This window comes from Lottia gigantea, assembly GCF_000327385.1.
Source record: "Lottia gigantea unplaced genomic scaffold LOTGIsca_12, whole genome shotgun sequence".
NCBI lineage: Eukaryota > Metazoa > Mollusca > Gastropoda > Lottiidae > Lottia > Lottia gigantea.
In genome coordinates, this window is record NW_008707225.1 from 3,671,263 (window position 1) to 3,692,193 (window position 20,931).

The 20,931-nt window shown below is 33.7% G+C and overlaps 3 protein-coding genes across 3 annotated transcripts in view; 2 read left to right on the forward strand and 1 right to left on the reverse strand.

Moving 5' to 3' along the window:
- The window catches only part of LOTGIDRAFT_110654 (hypothetical protein), a gene marked incomplete at both ends in the record, with an annotated part of 28,258 nt that extends 18,367 nt beyond the window's left edge, over nt 1–9,891 (forward strand). The window contains one exon of the mRNA XM_009048263.1: nt 9,641–9,891. Within this exon, the coding sequence (XP_009046511.1) occupies nt 9,641–9,891 (251 nt within the window). The remainder of the gene's footprint in view (nt 1–9,640) is intronic.
- A 763-nt stretch (nt 9,892–10,654) lies between these two features.
- LOTGIDRAFT_110579 (hypothetical protein) lies at nt 10,655–10,825 on the forward strand (the record flags this gene model as incomplete). Its single annotated transcript, XM_009048264.1, has 1 exon — nt 10,655–10,825. A coding segment is annotated over one exon (171 nt), but the record flags the coding sequence as incomplete, so codon positions are not given.
- A 1,008-nt stretch (nt 10,826–11,833) lies between these two features.
- On the reverse strand, nt 11,834–12,019 carry LOTGIDRAFT_110832 (hypothetical protein; the record flags this gene model as incomplete). Its single annotated transcript, XM_009048265.1, has 1 exon — nt 11,834–12,019. A coding segment is annotated over one exon (186 nt), but the record flags the coding sequence as incomplete, so codon positions are not given.
- Between the last annotated feature and the right edge of the window lie 8,912 nt (nt 12,020–20,931).

A 20,931-nucleotide genomic window follows, 5' to 3' on the forward strand; every position in this document is an offset into this window, starting at 1 on the left:
GTGTATCAATACCATGTCTAGTTTCATGTGTGTCTGTAAGTCTGTATATGATGATATTTCTCTTGAAACAAATGAACGACCTGGTAGACAATGTGTAGGTAGGTAATCACCCTTTAATTTCATCATAATCTGATTTTTAAACAAAGGTGAATCGAATATTTGTCTGCTTAAGAAAGTTTCATAAAAAGTCGAAATGACAATAGACAAGACAAACTAAATTTCTTTGAAGACCTGTTTCAGTTGAAAATTGTTTAAAATACGCTTCTTGTTTCAGTTCCGACAACCACACCTTCGTTCAGTGAAAGGTAAGTCATTCACTATTAATTTTTCATCTTCTAAAATGAAAATAAGATGCTTGTGTCATTATTTGTTTTGCTATTTATACGCACGAAACAGGGGATAGGTTTTTGCATGAGATAGACCTATTTAGTAGTGGCGGGTGTTGCGTTCGAAGTAGACCATGCTTACTCTTTTCGAAACACCTGATGTTACTGTTCTCTTTGAAGGAATCCACTACTATACTTCTTTTCTGTATTTGGTTATCGGGATTGTCTTGCATGTTTGATTTTTTATTTCAAGTTCTTCCCAACGGATATGTAATTGACATTATGACTAGAACAGTTTGTGATATTTAAATATAATGCATGAAATTACCATATGATTCTATGTTATATATATTTCAGTTGTTCCAATGAAAATTGTGAAACAAGATGGGAATGTAAGTATCAGTATACTATAATGGGTTATAATTCGTTATCTGTGAAACTCTCAATAAATCTATTGGTTTTCAAACTAAAAAAACCTCTTTCAAATGACCTCTGACTATTTGTCTCTGTTTTCAGATGTTGGTTTAGCTTTAGTGTTATTCCTGTTGCTTATCATTGGTTTTATTGTGTATGAAATTATCAACAAGAAACAAGAAATATCAGCCAGGTAACAATAATTTAATGTCTGAAACATAATATATAGGTCCCTACTCCGTACGTATGTTTGTGGATATCACACTAAATTGTGTGTTTGCTATCGACCCAGTGTTGTTAGCATACTAAAAATGGTCATATTTTAACATATATTCATTCGGGGATATGAATTATGAAATATCATCTTCGTGCTTTCCCTTTATAATTTTTATGATGTGAAAATGTCAAAATGGTAGCATCACTAGGATTTACAAATGGGACAAAGTCCGTTCAAAATGCAAAGTACCACACAATAGTGAAGCCTTTCAAAGATGCTATGTAAATCTTGTTTAGCTTGTTTAAGATTTGTACAGATTTTGTCAACATTTTGAAGATGTAGTCAAAATGTTAACGAGAATAACTATACACATGTAAACGCATCTATATGTCCATATTTGTCTTATTGTAGAGATATTTATGCACGGTTTAATCGTGCCACAAGACAGAGTATTAGTTTATTACGGAAAGGAAGCAAAGAAAATAATAAAACAGGCGAAAAGAAAAGAAAGAAAAATAAAAATGTTGTAGAATCCAGCGCCAGTACATCTGGTGATAAAGGCATCTCTAATCCTGCTTTAACGGAAACAGGTACACTTAGAGCATAAATTATACGTACATTTTCAATTTTACATCTAAAGAAATGTGCATATCAGATTCAAAATATTTGTGAAACGCAGTAAATTTGAAAGCAACGCCATTGATTACGTGGCTGTCAATGATGCCGGATACCTGCCGACTATTTCATGTCCATTTCACTGATTTCTATCGACTGTTAGACTTTTACCATTTCATAGATTTTATGTCGGACAGGCATATTATTACTCTTGAAATTCCCTTTGCTCGCTAACCTGAAGGTCCAGGGTGCAATCCCAGCATGGGTCGAGATGATGCCTTCGAATTTTTCCATCCGTTTTTGCCCTGCCCAGTGACGTAGCGAGGGGGGGTGGGGGGGTGTCCGAGAGCCCTGGTGGTCCCTTGTAGACTTTAGAGGGCACAAGTTATGTAGAAAACCGGAGAACACATTATCGCGATTTGTAGGTGAGAGAAGAATTACGTCCAGAAAAATAGGACATAAAACTCCATTCATTTCATTTCAGTTTGAAATTCTCATAAAAGTAATCTCAGAAACTGATTTGAAAACAATTTGTTATCAAATGCCTATACATGTCCTGAATATGATATCAAAGTTTATGTTTCCTGTTATTTTATTTCAGAAGAACTAGTAGAAAAAAGTCCTGAACCATTTCGAGAGGAAATGGAAATATCATAGTTGAATGGACTACTATTTGTACATTCCATGTAAACCTTTTCTTATCTGTGATATTTTGATGTCTTTATACCAAGAGTATTTTGAGTAAAAGTTAAAATATAAATTGAGGGATTTGCTCTCTCAATATCTGATATCCGAAGAAAATTTAAAAAAATTATATTAAGCTATGTCCTCTTTTAAGTACTTGGTGTGATATCCTCTGATAACTAATATATTATAGACTTATACAAAGCTCTGATCCATTATCTTCTGATAAACATTTATATTGAGTGACGTCCTGTGATAACAAATTTTATGTGATGTCCTTTTATAAATAATATTTATATATATAATTTTACTGAGTGGTGTCCCCTGATATATAATTTATGTTGTGATGTACTCTGATAACTAATTTATATTGAGTGATGTCCTCTGATGAATAATTTATATTGGGTGATGTCCTCTGATTAATATTTTTTTATAATATTAAGTGAAGTCCTCTGATAAACAATTTATATTGAGTGATGTCCTCTGATGAATAATTTATATTGATTGATGTCCTCTCATACTTCATTTACATTGAGTGATGTCCTCTGATAATAATTTATATTAAGTGATTTCCTCCGATAACCAATGTTTACTGAGTGGTGTCCTCTGGTAATAAATGTATCTAATGATTATATAAATAATATAACTTGAGGTATGTTACTCTGTCGTGGATATCCTATAATGAATATAGATATTAGCCATGGGTTTAAATTGTATTCCCTGAAATATCACATGGTTATTTATATCGAGTTATGTCCGCCTCACCAATGGGTACTTGGAAGTTGGACGTTGGAAGTATTCAGTTGTATAGAGTTCAAACCTGCTTTGAGGCACGACAGGAGAAAACCATCTTCCAATTAAAATCCTCAAAACATTCCAGTATTATGTATATATCATTTATTATGTATATAAACACAATGTAAATAAATATTGAACACTTAACACTATTTCGGCTGTATGTTTTGTTCTTTCTACGACTCATATTGATAAAACGTGATTTTTTAAGTAAAAAAATTCATTATCGCTTTGTGAATGAAACATATTGTATTGAAGTCTGTCTCAAGGTATCTGTAATGTTTTTTAAAAACGTCACTCGTTGTTGGTTTAAAATTATTATTAAAATCAGGACTTTGCCTTATTCTAAACAGCATAAAACATCAAATTTTCACAAAACACAATATGGAAGGACATTCCCTTCCATTACTCGACAATCTGTACTCTAAAGAGGGGAGAATTCAAATTATCTCCCTTTAACTTTACTCAAGTTCAGACAACAATATCTGACTCATATTCGTCAAAGTTTGTCGAGTTAACGGGATGAATTCAATGGTTTTGAATGAATATTGAAAAAAAAATTTTTTTTTTACTGAAGAGGGGTAGTTTAGTTAGTAGTGAAAAAAAAAAAATACCGTTAATAACCGTTAACCGTTAATCAATATAGTAATGTAATCGGCTCGTAGTCCCGAAAGGAAGAGGGTCTTATGTTAGCGCCATTTACTCAGCGGTGTGCTAGTATTTGTAAACAAACCACAGTTTTGATATTACTGGACAAATTTCACATTTCAAGGGAGGTAACTGTGATAAACATTTATTTCGAAAACGGGTATCACGTAAAATGAAATGAATGAAGTTTTACGTCCTACTTTTCTAATGAAGACGGGCAACGCCATGCAGGGTGCGATGAGGGAAATTTTGCCAGGACAGCGGCATTAGCCTGCTCTTTTTCGATTTCCAACTGCCGAGGGATCTTTAACGTGCACAGCCTGTAGCACACGGGGCCTCGGTTTATTGCCCCATCCGAACGACTTTTTCCATGTCAGCCCCTATCACGTAAACGCATCAGATAGTTGATGTTAGTATCATGCAATCAGCTAATTGCAGTAAATCAGTAAATCTGATATGATAAAGATAAAGGTAAAATGTATTTGTCGATGGTATAGTGATGTCGACCACATAACTCTAATACTGGGCATTCAATTTCAAGGATATATAATTCATTTTAGCCATCTTCAACTTTGTTTCTCGCTGTTTTCATTGCTTGAAACACCCGACGAGGCTTCAATCTGCGCTGGAGGTTCTAGACCAGTGTCATCAAATAGAGATAATGTATTCACATGCATTGTACTACGGAGTATATATCTTAAGATGACTAATTAAGATGCGCTGTTGCTAAAGGCCACAACTGTTACACAGTTTTTTTGTTGTGCGGGCGTATGGTTTCGTAGGCACCCACTTGTAAATGAGTTTGTTACCTTAAGAGTATCTATGTTAATTTATTGAATACGTTAATTACGGTTAAGTATAATACAGTGAAATACAGGTTCATTATATTCTAACCTTCAGCAAATATACAATCCTATATTTTTAAATACTTGTTTTGTTTTCAGTACACTGAATGAGATTGAGATGCATGTTATCATACGTAAATTGGACATGAAGGTCCATTAGAGTCCAGTCTTATTGTCAGCAAAATATTGGGCTAATGAATCATCACAATATGCTACTCTGTGTCTTACCGTTTTTTATGGGTAAAGCAAAACCGGACTGGTGCAGGACTTAAGGTAGACATTCTCCACTATTCTAGGTATAATCCAAACTATTTACTTTACCTTGAGTAAAAATTCATATGAGTTGACCGGTGGCCTTCTTCAGAGAGCACCTCATGATATCTGTAACCTCATTCATGTGTAAAGGTTATTATTAATGTAAAGAAATAGAGGGGCCTCAACAAGTCACCTTGCATTACGCCCTGATGTAATGATACTTTTCCTTGTGAAATTAATTTGAAACATCAATATGACATTTAGAATCAATACTTGAGAATATTAGTGGAAAACGTGAAGGTAATTTGTGTAGTATTTCTGTGAGAATGTAAAGATTTGGTATCAGCTACGGGTGAACACGAACTCAATATCCCTCCTTGATTGAAATTACACCCACGACTTTCTTCCTATTATTGTCTCTCAGTTGACCTACAGCAGTTTAATTCTTGTTGAATATTTATGAGTTTGTGGTTTCTGTCTTTTATTTAAAAACTCAGAACATTGTTACCTAATCTCGGTACAAATATACGTAGGTTCATTTGACATTTTCTAAGTAAAAAATCGTGATTAGCGTCCACTTGAAAAATCTACTTTTAATTTGCTTTCAATTATTGTTTGTTTGAATTGTGCTACAGTTTTTCTCTTTATGTTACTATTTTTATGTTGTTTAATACACGTACATGCTCTTGTTTTACAAGTTCTTCATTATATGAATATTTTGTAGAAAATGTAAAACATTGTCAATTTTGGCCAAAATGAGTGTGGATTAAAAAATAATTTGAAAAGATTATTATCCAAGCAAATCGTAAACTGCATTTTTCATGCTGGATATAAAAGGAGAGATTTTGGGAATTGTAATGCATGGAACAGTATAACTTATTTACATGTAGTTACCGTTTAATCCCTATATACATTACCCATAAAAAGCATCATATATATGTACCGACAAATTCCTAAGCATTTTCCTTTTTCAAGGAATGTCACCAGTTTTAAATATACATGATAGTTAATAATGGCGATGTAAAACAAGTTGCCTTATAATGTATTTGATTACTGTGAAGTAGACACGATTGTAAGGTTGTAAGATACACAAACTACTTGCAATTTTGAGAAAATGAACCTTGAATTTCAAAAGGAATATCTCCATCTCCTTTGCAAACATAATTCAATAGACTTTCCTTCACTCCACCAATATCAATATTGTCACAACTTAATAAAACCACATGATAATAAATAAGATTGAACCAAAGAGTTATTTTTTATAACTCAAGTGTGTATTCTCAAGGAGACAACTCATGACAAAAATAGAAACTTGTTAATGAAAATGAATCTTTTTTGTGGCGTCAAAACTGTCCCTATTCTTTAGTGACGTCACGACCAATATGTGTATAAAAAGCCGGAGGTTGGGAAAATCACAACAGTTCGACATCGAAATCGAGTTATATACACAAAGGAATACTTATTAGCGAGAAGTTACTAATACACAAAAATGGCAAGTTTAAAACAAGCGTTATCATTAATTGCAGTGGTTATAATGGTTGTAATTACAGAAGCAAGATTTCCCTGGTATCAGAGGGTAAGTCATTTTAGATTTCTTACCATGCATTATTTAAGTGTCATGGAAATCCGGTAAATAACTTATCTGGAAAATATGGCCATTGATCAGCGCTTAAAGAAGCGTAAGCTGCATCAGAATGACGTCAGAATAATTCACCTACAAATTGTTTAAAACCTACGCAGAATTATTTTGTCTCCAACGTGGGAGTCAGGTTGTTTTATTTCCTAAATTCCAAAATTAATTAAAATCAATAGGATAACAATTCCATTTGTGGAAAAAACCATTCAAATCCACGTTTATTTCTAGCAAAATGTTACGTTCCAGTTCATTCCATATTAGGCCCGTAGCCTGACCAGTAGTCCTGGGCAAACGTGCAATCGAGGGGGGCAATTTAGCAAAGCACCTTGACAGACGATTAAACGTCGGGAAACGGACTCATGGAGTATTTTAGATTCGAGATTATTTTTGTTAAAACACACAAGTTATAATACGTTACATTTTTATTGCCGTTTTAGTTTAAACGTAGTCGGGTATGTTTTATGGCAAAACGTTGAACAAATACGTCCAAGTTAATTTTCTGGGTACGCTTCCTGTTGAAGGCAAGAAGAACAAGATTGCGCTGGCGAAGCTGAGTCATAGATCGTCGTTGTGGTGACTCAACGCGAGTAAGAGTTGAAAAGCTGCTTTCACACACAGCGGTACTAGAACTGCAACGCTTGCAGCCAGTGCATATAATTTAGGGAAACCAATTTCTGCTCGTTTAGTTTTTGAAGAACAAGATTGGAGTCCTGCTTTTCTGTCTTGACAACGTTATCTTGGAGAAATTGTTTTGACACCTCAATTGTTATGCTTCTCGAGGCCCTTTCCAGTATCACCTAGAGTATGCTTCCAATCTGTGTAGCCTTCAGTGATGAATTTTTATGCACCCGCAGATGTATTGTGAAACACCCGACATGGAAATCAAAAAGGGGCGTCCCTTGACACAGAATACCCTAGCCATGGATATCGATCAAACCAGCTGTTACTAAAATGGCGCCCAGACTTCGCTGGAAATTTTATTCTCGGTTGCTTTGGAACGTCTTCTTTTCCAATGTCACCTGGTACTCCTGTCTTTTCAGAGCATCCGTTGTGTTGCCCGCTGTGGTTTTGATACCAGTGTCAGTCGTAGTAGTGTCGGAACCATCAAGCAATTTGTCTTTTTTGATCAAATATTTATCCATTTTTCCTACGTTTGGTTGTTTGATTCATATGAATACAATTTAGGATAATTTATGTCTATTAGTTAGTATTTATAATCAACCAATCAAATCTTGTGAATTTTGAGACGGGACAGATTACAATCCAGTATCAGACCAATAATTTTGTTACCAATGACGCTTTACTGCCGACTTTTTATGATTTTTTAACGAATTCAATTGTATCAAATTATCTATTCTAATGTAATTAAATTTAAAAAGCTATGATGTCTGGTTTCATCCTCAGCTAAGAATAAACAGAAAGATATCTAAAAACAGTTCTAGGCCTACAGATAGGAATACTTAGTATTTTGTTGAACTATTTCGCATAACGCAGCCCTGAAAGCCATAACCTTATTTTTCGTTACGTATAATCAAAATATAGCAACTGACTGGTGCAATTACTCCACCATGAAATGCCTGACCAGAATGACCACTGTTTGCTATCCACTCAGACTCAGTTACCTGCCGCTCCTATTGACTCAGGAAAAAGAAAAGGTGTATTTTAAAAAAGTGACCGGTACATATTTCTAAGGGGGGTGGCAAGATTTGATTTATAGTCGTCCAAATGTAATCGCCATGTTAAGCTTGTTTAAACTATGTTAAGATTGTAACGGTTTAGTATTTGTACGATTATACAGATTTTAGAGGATTTAACACAAACGTGATATGTTGAAGTATTGACCAAACACCATCTTCTGTTCACGACCTTTTACTGAGTCCAAAGTATGTGCTTGTCCGTATGCTCACGCCAAACTGATTAAGGATAAATTTGAAAAGCCAAGAGTTTAAGAGGATTTAGTATGTAATTACAATATTGAAAATAATAAACATGTTTATTACCTAGATATTCAAATTAGATTAACATTATGCTGCGTGTACCCACAAAAAGGCGAAAACTTATTTTCTAGTCTTGACCTTCATAGCATTCGTTAATCAATTGTTATGGTATTAAGGAATATATCTTACAAACGTCCATTTGTTTATTAAATGATATTTAGATGTCATTGCTACCAACACCCGAGAGAAATAAATTCTTATATATATTAAGTTTATATATTTCCCTTGATTTTCTTAAACACCTCTATCTAACTTAAATAAGATCCATGCACTTGATATTTATTTCCTAAAAATCCATTCATGAAAGACAAATTATTTATTAATCTCCATTTACAGGAATATTTAGACAGAGTGCCACAGTTCCAAAGAGAAGGTCAACCAGTTTATCCAAGCAGATTCCCTGTTATGACACAGAGATTTAATTTTCAACCACAGAGAGGTTTCGGTTTTGATCCAAGTACAGGTCGGCTGATGGGTTTCGACCCTGCTCCATTGGATTTCCATGCTGAAACTCCGTCCTCTAACGAACAAAGGCCAACCACCATTAAAGGAGACCTTCCAATCCCAACATTGAGACCCGCAGACAGAAAACAAACAACGCCAAAAAAGGTGTCCAATAAATTTGAAGCTGGTATCAATAATGATATTCGTCTATCTGATTCAAATCCAGAAACTGAATCAAAGGATGCCTGTGCTGTAAGTTACTTTACTTTCTATGTCTGCAAATAGATTGGAATGTTATGTTATATTTATGGAAAAATCTTTGATGTCTTTCGATACACTTGCTCCTCTCGGTTTTTATGGAAAGACACAACTTTATATTGTGTATCATTGATAATTTTCTACATTTTTTATTTTTTTCTAGACTGTGGTATGTCCTCATCGTACACTATGTTCTGTTCATCCTAGTCAATGTTCTGAACCACCATGTCCAGATTACGGTGTGTGCACCAGTAAGTATTTACTCAGAAGGATTTAAAATGAACATGATTATGTCGGACACGTACAAATATTATACTTTTCGTTCTCTAACTCAGATCTCCTCAATATTTGAAGTTGTTTGTATTTAGATGGCATAGTACTGTGACATTGTGTGTATCTTGCGTCAAAGGCGTATTTTTCGAGCTCATGTATACTGTACATACACAAAAGAACTTACCATTTTTCTGATTTCTGCCAAGCGAAATAGTATTAGCGTTTACTTCAAGCTTATAACTTACAATTTTCAGAAATTCAAGCTATAGATTCCTGTGAACAACCATTGGTAACTGGTAACTGTGCATATAAATATAACAGTTACTATTATAATAGTTTTACTGGTAAATGTTTGCCATTTATTTACACTGGTTGTGATGGTAACAATAATAGATTCAGCACCTTAGAACAATGTCAGCAAGTTTGTGTGCCAAGTAAGAACGCTTTATTTTTGTACTCTTTTGTTAAAAGGGGGTCAATGTAAGACTTTGTGACGTATTTCCAGTTTCGAGACTTCAGTTGCAATGATGCATTGAAGGATAGCCTAATTTGACAGGCTTATAACTTATAGGAGTCAATATTTGGAATTAGACTAAGAGCTAGTTAGTCTTTTATAATGATGGTATAGGTAATTTGCTCTTACACAATCTTACAAAATTCGACATTCCCAAAGATGCGGGTACACGAACGGTCTTGTTCATCGACTGGCACGGGCACAAGAGGAGATAAAAATCTCGGTCGTTTTACACCATGTCGATAATCATGTGCGGATCAGGCATTTTAAAGGAAAATGAATCTGATTTGATAATGACGGTCTGTCAGCAGACGATAAAACTATCGAAGACAATTATCTTGTTTGATATTATAAATCCTGCCGGCAACGCAATAATCTTGTGGTAGAAGCATGGTCACAGATTTTACTCAAGGCACTAATCGGCGACAAAAATCTCAAGACAGCTCGTGTGCCCTTTAAAGGGACATTCCGCTTTTTTTGTAAAACATTTTCATTAAAAAAAAAAAAAAATATACCTGAAAATATTTCTAAAGTATGCTATTTATGTATCTACTAGATCAAATTGAATTTGTTTTAATAGGGTTAATAAAAAAGTTTCGGTGATACTTTTCACAAATTTGAGCAAAAAAATTCTTCGACCTACAAAAAAAGCAGAATTTCCTTTTAATAAGATCATTCGTTTATTAATACTAAGTGAGCTATTTGTGACCTTTTATTTTGTTTTTCAGACAAAAAATTGTGCCATCTTGCAATGGAATCTGGACCTTGTCGAGCAGCAAAACCACGATGGTACTTTGATCAAGGAAAGCAAACTTGTGTAGAGTATATCTATGGAGGCTGTAGAGGAAATTCTAATAACTTTGAAACGAAAGCAGAATGTATGAGAACATGTTCTGAAGAATAACTTTAGAATGAAGTTATACGACATTTACCTCAAAGCATTATCTTATTATGTGTTAAAATGCGGAATCATTCTATTACTGGTGATCATGATTTCCTTTCTATGCTATCTTTTATAACTGTTAGCTGTCATTGTTACCACACATCTCAAATTGTGATAAATACTGAGTTAGGGATAGGTATATCTTCCATTTTGAAGGATTACGAGCCGAAGCAGAACAATATGTCATTGAAACCTAATTACCTCCCTTGGCGCCACTTACGCTAATGGGTTTTTGGCAAGCCAGCGAGCACCTTACAGGTGGGTAGGCATGGCGACTTGTTTTCACGAGAAAATTGTTTTCGACAATGAGGAACTATCTGCTATCTGCTGGGGTTTGAACACAGATTCATTTCAACTTCTCGTAGCTCTTCAGGACTAAAGACGGGACGGGATTTAAATTAAACCGACCAATGGCATGAAAATGATAATCTGATTTAAAATATTTGTAAAATGAGAGTGAAAATTCAATTCTCACCGTGGTCGGAGAGTAGGACTTATCTGAAGGTCTTATTTCAATGATTGTAGGCGAATGTAAATCAGTATTTGTTGTGTAATTATGTAAATATACGATTTATCCTATCTTTTTCTTTCTGTGTGGAATAAATTGTTTACTCAAAACCATTTTTTAAAAACATACCGAACAAATTAATCACAATTAAATCATCCAGAAGGGCGTAAAAAGCTCCATTTATTTAAGTTAAATAATATATTAAGTGCAAGAAGCCATTATACATTATACATAATGTAGTTATCATGTATGACTCTTGCAGCCTCAGTCTTAGTTTATCATAAAATTTCTAACATGTTAACTTTCATATTTCCGGTAAAGTTTTAAAAGGCTTTTTCGACTTCTGGCAAATTTTCATCGTTTGATTTTTTCTTATTCTTTTGAAATATTTATTCAATTTTTTATCATGAGAATGTATCCACATAAACAAGATGGATGAATGAAAGAATTATATTCAAAAATCATTTCATAATAAAGTTCGTCATACATATATCCTCACAATCTTCTTTTGTACGAAACCGATTTTCGTTTCCACGACAACCACCATAGAAGAAACTCTCACACATTTCTGCTGTAACATTGTAAAACCACCGGATGTGACGTGCACGACATGGTCCTTTTACCATATCTTCTAAACACAGAGCTGGGACTATAAGAAAGATCAATTTAAGGCATTGTAAAGAGATTTTCTGGCCTTTTATGTGTATCGGGGACACATTTGACTTCTATTGGGGACATTCCAATTCTCCGTCCGATGTCTGTGGTTCCTGCAACTCCAGAAAGAGTTCTCTTGCGGGAGCTGCATCATTTGTGGTTTACTCTTTCTGGAATTGCAAATGTCAAATATACAGAATAGAAACCACCGTAAGGAATAATCATAAAATTTGTGACAATTTATTAAATGAAAACCACAATATGTGGAGAACACCGCAACTGCATTTGAGCTACGCAACAATATTGCTATTGGGTTTGTCAACTTGGCGTTCATTTCGGTGAGTCCACATAGCTTACATTGTTTAAACATAAAACATAAAGGCATCTCGCTTTTTCCCGAAATTCTGGCGAGTTCATCATGTTTTAAACTATCTTAATCATTAGATACTCAACTTACTGCATATTATTTTTGGTATTTTTAATGTTGTTTCATAACATTCTTCACTCTCTGGACACTACAGAAGAAAATGATACTAGAAAATAATTTTCAGAGAAAGGGTAAGAAATTATTTAACCATGGACCATCAACTTAAAACGCGCGTTTCCTATATTACGTGAGAAACGTTGTCAGTGAATTCGTTTGAAGCATGTGACTGAAACACAATCCAATCTGTTTTGTTGGGAAGGACAGCTGTCTAGGCTATATTCCGGGCGTTCCTTGAAAAAACCTAAAGAAATGAATGAAGACCTCTACGCTTCGCTAAATTTGTCCCAATGCTATACACTGCCCTCGAAGGGGCGTTAGATTTAGTATTACTTCTTAGAATTCCACAAAACTACTCAACGGGAGAAAACTCTGTTATACATACCTCACAAGATTCAAGATCTATAAATGAAAGCGAACTGACTGTAACCTGAAATCAAACAAGGTCGGTGGTTGCTTATCTTTAATTTCAGGAGTGTACGGTGGTTAGAAAAAAGATATGGTGCTTCAGCCAATATATAACCTAAAGTTAGAAACTGGATAGAGAGGCTAAACACCATGCCTTTAAAGTGGATTGAAATTCGTCTTCCCCCCTATACACTACGCCATTGAATGTCCCGAATATGACATGTTTTCTAAATTATCGTGATCTGATTCATCGACCATCGATACCCATCAAGCGATTTTAATATGTGTTAATGGCAATTGACTATAATGATAAAGTATCTGTCAACAGGTGTAATTGGAATATTAGATACCACACTCAATCATAACTACAGATTACGTTTATGTAGTTTAAATACATGTAGTTGTATTCGAAAACTCGGTGTAACTTTTAATATCTATATCTGCAAAAATGTTGTATAGTGAACAATATATGGAAATGAATGTTATGAATATTTCCCTGGAAACATTTCAAATGTCATTAGTGTTCTTCTGAACTCATTAATAGCACATTTTCGATTCATTTTCAACTCTCGTGGTTGATTCCATCTACATTGTAGCCTACAATGAACTTTTATACTTACAATTAGGCACAGAACAGCTAAATACTGAATATCCATGATAGTAATATATTCCTGGTTATTGTGATAGATTCCTATGTTTAATAGTTAATGGTCTCTACTGAACCACTGTATTTAAGAGATACTGATTAGAATTGATTATATCGTGTATTTATATACTATAATATTTTACTGGGTTAGGTAGGTGCATGTAGATTATCTTTCAAAAGTCAACAATAATCTTATCAAACTTGTCCATTCTATTTATATTCAATACATTACCTGTCTTATTGTTTATCTAATTATTCAAAGTTTTAATTGATTATAATTGATGAAGTCATGGTTGTCAATTACATCTGGATAACCACTTAGAGAACCACAGTTTTGAGACACGACATATCAATAATTTAGGATAGGCCGGAATATCTGATTGAAAACGAAACCCACACCCATCCTTGTGTTTCAAGGGTATCGGTATCCAAAGGAGGTGAGATTTTGGAGTTATCTCCCATAGAACTAATCAAGACATAACATCGAATACACGTACTTGAGATTAAAGATATATAAAGGTGGTCTTAACGGGATTGCAAAGAAGTTTTCTAAATTTTCTATGTGTATCGGGGACAATGATTAATTTGCGCCATTTTGATTTTCAATCAATAGAACCCGTGGTTCTAGCAATTCTACTAAAGTGTTTTGTGGGGTAACGTCATAAAAGTAAAACACTTAATTTTAGTGGAATTGCAGGAACAACAGACGTCTGATTGAAAATTGGAATGGTGCAAATTGATGCTGCCAGTGTCCCAGATACGCATAAAAATTTAAAACTATTTACAATCCTTTAAGTTATCGTGGATCGTCTCCTTTAAACATATCTTGTGACACTATCGATATGTAAATTCTTTTCAAATGACACAACTTGCGGATTCGCAACTTTCTTTTGACTCTGGTATCATGCATTATCTCTAACAGTCATTGATAATGTAAAAAAACGTACTCGATCACCTTGTGCATAAGAATATAGAAATCTTAAAACTTAAATATTGTGGTACTCTCGAGATTCATATTGTTTATTCTTCAGTCTATTGGACAATTACAGATCGATGTGAAACTGGGTCTCATCTCCAAGTTTTTTTATTTGGGACAACGGAACCCCTGCCATATTCACCTCATCCAATTTGGAGGATATTAACTACTTCAGATCCGTTCAGAAAGTTCAGAACGATGTCAAAATACATAGGAGTAGAGATGATCAAAGCGCCACATTCGCACGATGACATAAGACGTTTGTTCCCACAAAATAGAAGAAAATAACCCGGGATAGGAACTTTGCGGTAGGGAAGTCAATCAATATAATATCAATATTTACTTAAATTATATATATATATATATATCTAATTGTCATGTTACAGAGTTAAAGATTTGGTTAAGACAACCATCTTGTGTATAAATCTGCACTCAATGGCACTGTCAGTTCAACATTTGCCTAGTTTTTGCATAATTTATTTTTAAAACTCCTAAGCATGTGTTTATTTAACAGCTTATTTTACTAACTTTCAACACAAATTAAAAACACTTGGTGTATTCTACCACATCCAAGTGCTACCGGCGTTGAAAGATGAGATAAGACGAGAAGACAAAATTACACTTGTGTACTGTATTCTGAAACGAAATATCTGCAAACTTGTTTTTTATGTACGAGTTTTTTCTGCAGAATTTTTCTTTTTTGCGTTTGCGGTTGGTCCTAGCATTTGTCGGTACAGCTGAAAACTTAATTTAAGTTTTGAGGAATTAAAGATCAAAAAGTTTATGACAGGTGTGAGACTAATAAACCAGCTGTTTGTAGTCTCGAATATCACGTTTGATAAGTGAAGCTTATCGTTCTGAACCCACGAGACAACCTCGACAGCCAACATTCTCTTCATGACGTCATTGTATTCAGTGTACATCAGCTACCGGTATATTTTTAAATGGTTTGATTAATGGGCACTATTTGCAACATATTAAGTGCAGCTTTATTTCAAAATTGGAAGAATAGAATTCATAAAACCACAGCCAGAGAATTTATTTGGAAGAGTTATTCCCCTTCGACCTTTTGCATCCGTATATGCCATTTTGCCGTTTTATTATTCCATGTAAATTGGGATCAAATTTGTAGGTGTACCCTGTGAACGACTGTGGCGCAGTCCTCAGGATCTATCACATATCTAAAGTTCAGGAGTGTGAATGCCTCTAATACCTTTTCTGTGCGTTCAAGACGTTCAACTGACAGACATCATTTCACCTTGCTGATTGTTCTCGTTATCCGAGACGAGAAGTCATGAGATCATCAAAGGAGTTAATCTGCAGGCTCACCAACAATGGTGGCGGTCATTCTATTGTATATTTCAACACTTTCATCAATTCTTTCTTTGATTTACATTACTGGTGATAGACATCTTAAATTGTATCGAGTTCCGGCCACGCCTATTCTGCACGTGTATAAACAATGCACACGTGAAAGTAAGCTACAGCGACACCTTTCGGTAATTTGTGAGGTTTTGATTAGCACGTTATAGTCAAATTAGCCTCATTTCCCTTCTGTATCAAAGACACACGTCTGCTGTTTCATGTAATTTACGTATTTGTTTATTTTGATCGAATTACGTTTGGTGTTTGCTGTGCTCTATTTACCGTCATTGTAAAATTATTCTGCTAGTTGTTCCATTTATTGAAGTGCTAATTAATTTAAATTTAGAACAGAACAATCAATTCATATTACAAAATCATTTACAATTGACATAGAAATAACTGAAATTTGTTTTGAACGAAGTTGTTAATGCTTCAGATTAAATCTCAAATAGGTGAAAAAAAAGTAAAACAGAATCAAACATCTATATCCACTTCGAAACTGAATATGATGCAAAACATTTAAATAGCTTTATGTGCATTGTGCTTTTTTTCCAGAAAAATGATTTAAGATGTTAGGGTATGAAATTTTAAGAAATTTGAAATTCTTTATTAAACAGTATAAAACAATGCCTTTATCTTAAACTACCAAAGCAATCAGCATCAGAGTAAATACGTCTCATCATTCAAGTCTATTTCTTCCGTTGCGTTCCGTCTTTTATTAGCTATTTTTATTAATATAGCTAGTTGGTTAGGATCTAAAGACCTTTTAAACATTCACCAAAATGACCTAATCTGATGACAACTACTTTAACCAATCAAATTCCTCACTCTGTCACAAAATGCTAGCGCTTGAGGGGGCAGAAATGTGATTGGTTAAAGCAGGATTAGGTCAAAGGATATTTTGACGAAGAGGCTATATTGAAAATCTAAAAGCTATTGAAAAACCGTACGAAAGTGTGGTCATATTCAATTAGACTGCCCCACAAACTAATTCAAATTCTGTAGCATAAATTACACGCAAGAACAAAAACTGATTTAGTTTTAAATTTGGCACAATTATTCTTAACACTTTGTGAACTTTCAGGGTATATTCCAGAAACTTTCGTATTTTAGATTTATACAGCTCACTGTTGTATGACGGCATTCTGGCGAGCGATTTGTCTGACTTTGTCTGACTGAAATGTTCACTTGTCAAAACAGTTCTTGAGAAACAAAGGAAATTCAGTGAAATACCAATATCTTCAAAATGAATCTTAATGACAAAATTATTACAAATTTATTCTTGAATTTCATTTCTTCACTAACACATTGTTTACGTTAATTTTCCCTTTATGACAACTGATCCATGAATTCATCTTGGAGATCAAAAAGGTTAGATATTTGATTCTAAAATTCTTGAATTTATTTCTTAATTAGACAATGTGATATTTGGAATAATAATAGAACGGTAATTTTAGTTGTTATTTCATGGGAATCATAGAAACTCAACCAATACATGGAACAAAAAATGTAACTGCTACTTGTAAATTTTGAGATTAGTTCTCTGCATTCTTTAGGCCAACTGCTGCATTTTCACAATATATTTTGAATTATTTTGGGTTTCCAGAATTTATTTCTAAGTCGAAAGTTAAAGAAAATTTAGGCTTGCTTAACGTTTGAATAATGGACAGACTACTGTAAAGATATAATATTTGTTAGCGAGAGTTAGGTTATATGATTCTTACAACTAGAAATTCGAAAAAAAAAATTATAATCGTGGCCAATAAATGAAGAGAAAATTAACATTACAGTACTTTAAATAACTAAACTATTGAAAGGTACAATATAGCTCACAACAATATTTATGTTTGCCAGTCAGCAGAATCCATAGAATTTTCTTAAGATTTTGGGATACCTTTTTACCTTCGACACGTTTTTTAAATGCAATTATTGCTCAACATCTGCAATTCAAACAGTAAACCATTCATTGAGTTACCCTTAATTTAACATTATAGATATCGTGTTTTACTTATTTTTCAATAATAATTTTTCTGACAGAATATGCATCCTGCATAAGATGAGACTGAGGAAAGTGAAGATGCTTTACTGGTCGACATCGTTCAGAAACATCAGTGATCAGATCATAATATGATGTGTGGATACTAAATAGTTGATCAAAGACAGATCTGATTTAAGGAACTATTCCTGGTATTTTTAGTGTATTCGTTCTACTGATAGATTTATACATAAATTACCCTGTAAGTTGATAGAATGTCTTTGAGTGATATGAGAAGTAAGAAATAGAGGTTTACTAATGAACCATGGCGGAATTTATCGCTTGATATGTTAACTTGTAGTTAAACTTCTCTACTAATTACATCTTATTTAATGATCCTATCAATTTTCTACTAATCATGACTCTCTTCTCGAGGTTCCTAAAGTCTACCCATCATTAGGATTCATTACGCAATTATTGTCAGACGTCATATTGTCGTTTAAGTATATAATTCACACTTTGATAGAAAATGTAAGTGTCCTAACGATTGTTGTTCCATAAAGCTGTGTCCATATATCATATAAAAATTATAATCTGTATTATCTATAAAAATTATTGTTTCTTATACACCCATTTGGAAATGTGGACGAATATTGTCATCGCCCCTGTTCGTTGGTCCGCCGGTCCGCAAACATTTCTTCTGAACACAATACACTACAGTTTTTATCCCATTTAAATGACACTTGATATGATATTGATAATGTATATTGATGAGATCTTGGTCAAGAATTTGACGTTTTTCTATGAACTGCTTTAGAGTTATTGCCCTTGAAAAACGCGTTAAAATTTGTTTGTGAACACAATAGAGACTACAGTTTTCAACCGGTTTTAATGAAATTTGGTGTGATCATTTATATTGATGAGAACTTGGACAAGTTTGAACTTGATGATGAACGGTTTTTGAGATATTGCCCTTGACTTCGATAAAATGCTTCAAAATTTGTTCATGATTTCAACCTGAACATTTTTTTGCCCTTGATATTAGAGCGGTGTGATTTAATAATTTGATCTATTGTGGTTATTGATATTGATTTTAAAAAATTTTGTGGAATTTCTCAGCATAAATAAGTGGCAGTAAATATATATATCATTGAATTCAAACTAATAAAATTTCTTTAATATCTTACTTGATTCACAAAAGACTGTTTTATCATTTCCGACAGCTGCCAGTGGGCGTATGTGGCAAGCTATCTTTTGCAAGTGGTTTTATAAATGCGTATAATACAAATTTAAAACGCACCTTGACTTTCAAAGCCGATTTTAGAAGGCGTCCAGAAGTGAAAATTTCGCGGAATTCGATGTATTATATCTAATATTTTAATTAATATTAAACAATAAATAATGGAAACAGAGAAATTTCGGGTTCGATTTATGAACATCTATGATTTAAAACGTATACAATAAATAATTCCTCTCAATGATAACTTCCGGTTTGGTGGTTGAGATTTGATGCCAATCCTTGTAATTTAGTTGTTTTCTGGATCAAGGCTCGTCTTTCCATAACCGTTCCCAACACAAACTCCCACATACTGTGTGTATCTTTTCAACTAAAATCATACTGATGACTAACTAATTTTCACATAATTAATAGACGTATCTATTGCTCTGTGACCTAGGCCAGTGCTTTCATTGAGACGTCTCAATACACCCTAACACTAAAAGTACTTGAGTGTAAATATAACTATATATCTGACAACAAGTCATAAGTAAATATTGGTCAGTCAGAAATGACCACTATCTATGAAGCTTGAAGTTTTTCAAATAACTTTTATTACTAATAAGTTCTGTAGAGCTCATCTGGTCTCACGGTCACAGATTGAGAATCGTTTCACGCTTCATAATCAATCACTTATTACAGTGTTAAATACCAGTTTCCAGAGGAACTCTTGCCTATTTTAATTGAATGTATCAGGTCGGTACGGTACAGAATGGGGACTTAAAGTGCGAATTATTTCTACAGTAAAAACAGGAGAAACGAATAAACGATTGCGATTGGCTCAAAAACTCAGAAAAACACATCTTTCACCAAGAATCCAGTCATCATGAAAACAGTTTTCCAATAGAGGCGATCTAAATTTAATTCCGGAAGAAGCAGTGTACACTGCAACTGTATACAGTTAACATTAAAACATCAATTGAATTTATATTGAATTATCATATTATAAACACTAATCTAAAATTGTTGCTCTTGACTCACCGCGTCTTAAATTTAGCTCAAGCACAGGCAAGGTTGAGATTTTATTGACCATAGTTATTTTCTGGTTGATCGGTGTTTATTATATAGGTTTATAGTTCTAGTAGGGTGCTGAATTTCAGCTATATATAGTTTCAGGGGAACAGGACGTCAAATACAAGTAGTCGATATTTAGATTAAAAGGGCAGTGTGCCATTTTGGGGGATTAATTTGAGTCTTGAATATACGTAAATAGTCTTCAGAAGCACTAGAAATATACGAAAATTCCGTACAAAAACATCTCATACCAGAAATTTGATTTCCTTTTTCTATAGATGTCTTTTCTGTATATGACAGTTTTTCAAGAAAAGACGACTCGTCTTTTTAACTTTCAAAAGCGATTAATTCTTGACACAAATGGATTTGAAGGCTGTGAACTTTCAAACGTGATTAATTCTGGACACAAATAGATTTGAAGGCCGTGAACACTATTACTGAAAACTTTTCAATTTTGATGGCATACAATTTTAACTATGCAATAAATATAACTTTATCGCGTGAAATATCAGAACAACGAAAACAAAGACGGAAGCAATTCCTTAAACACATAACATTGACACCTTCAACTAATTCCTACAACTGTTAACTTCCTGCTACAATGAGATTCGTGGCATCTTACTCATTTTAATACAATACATAACTCATAATACATTCATTACTATATAATTCTAGTTATACCAGCCAATTTGATACTAATTTATTTTTCTATAATTCAATCATAACAATTCCACCTAGTCGGAGCCCCATATAAAATGGAG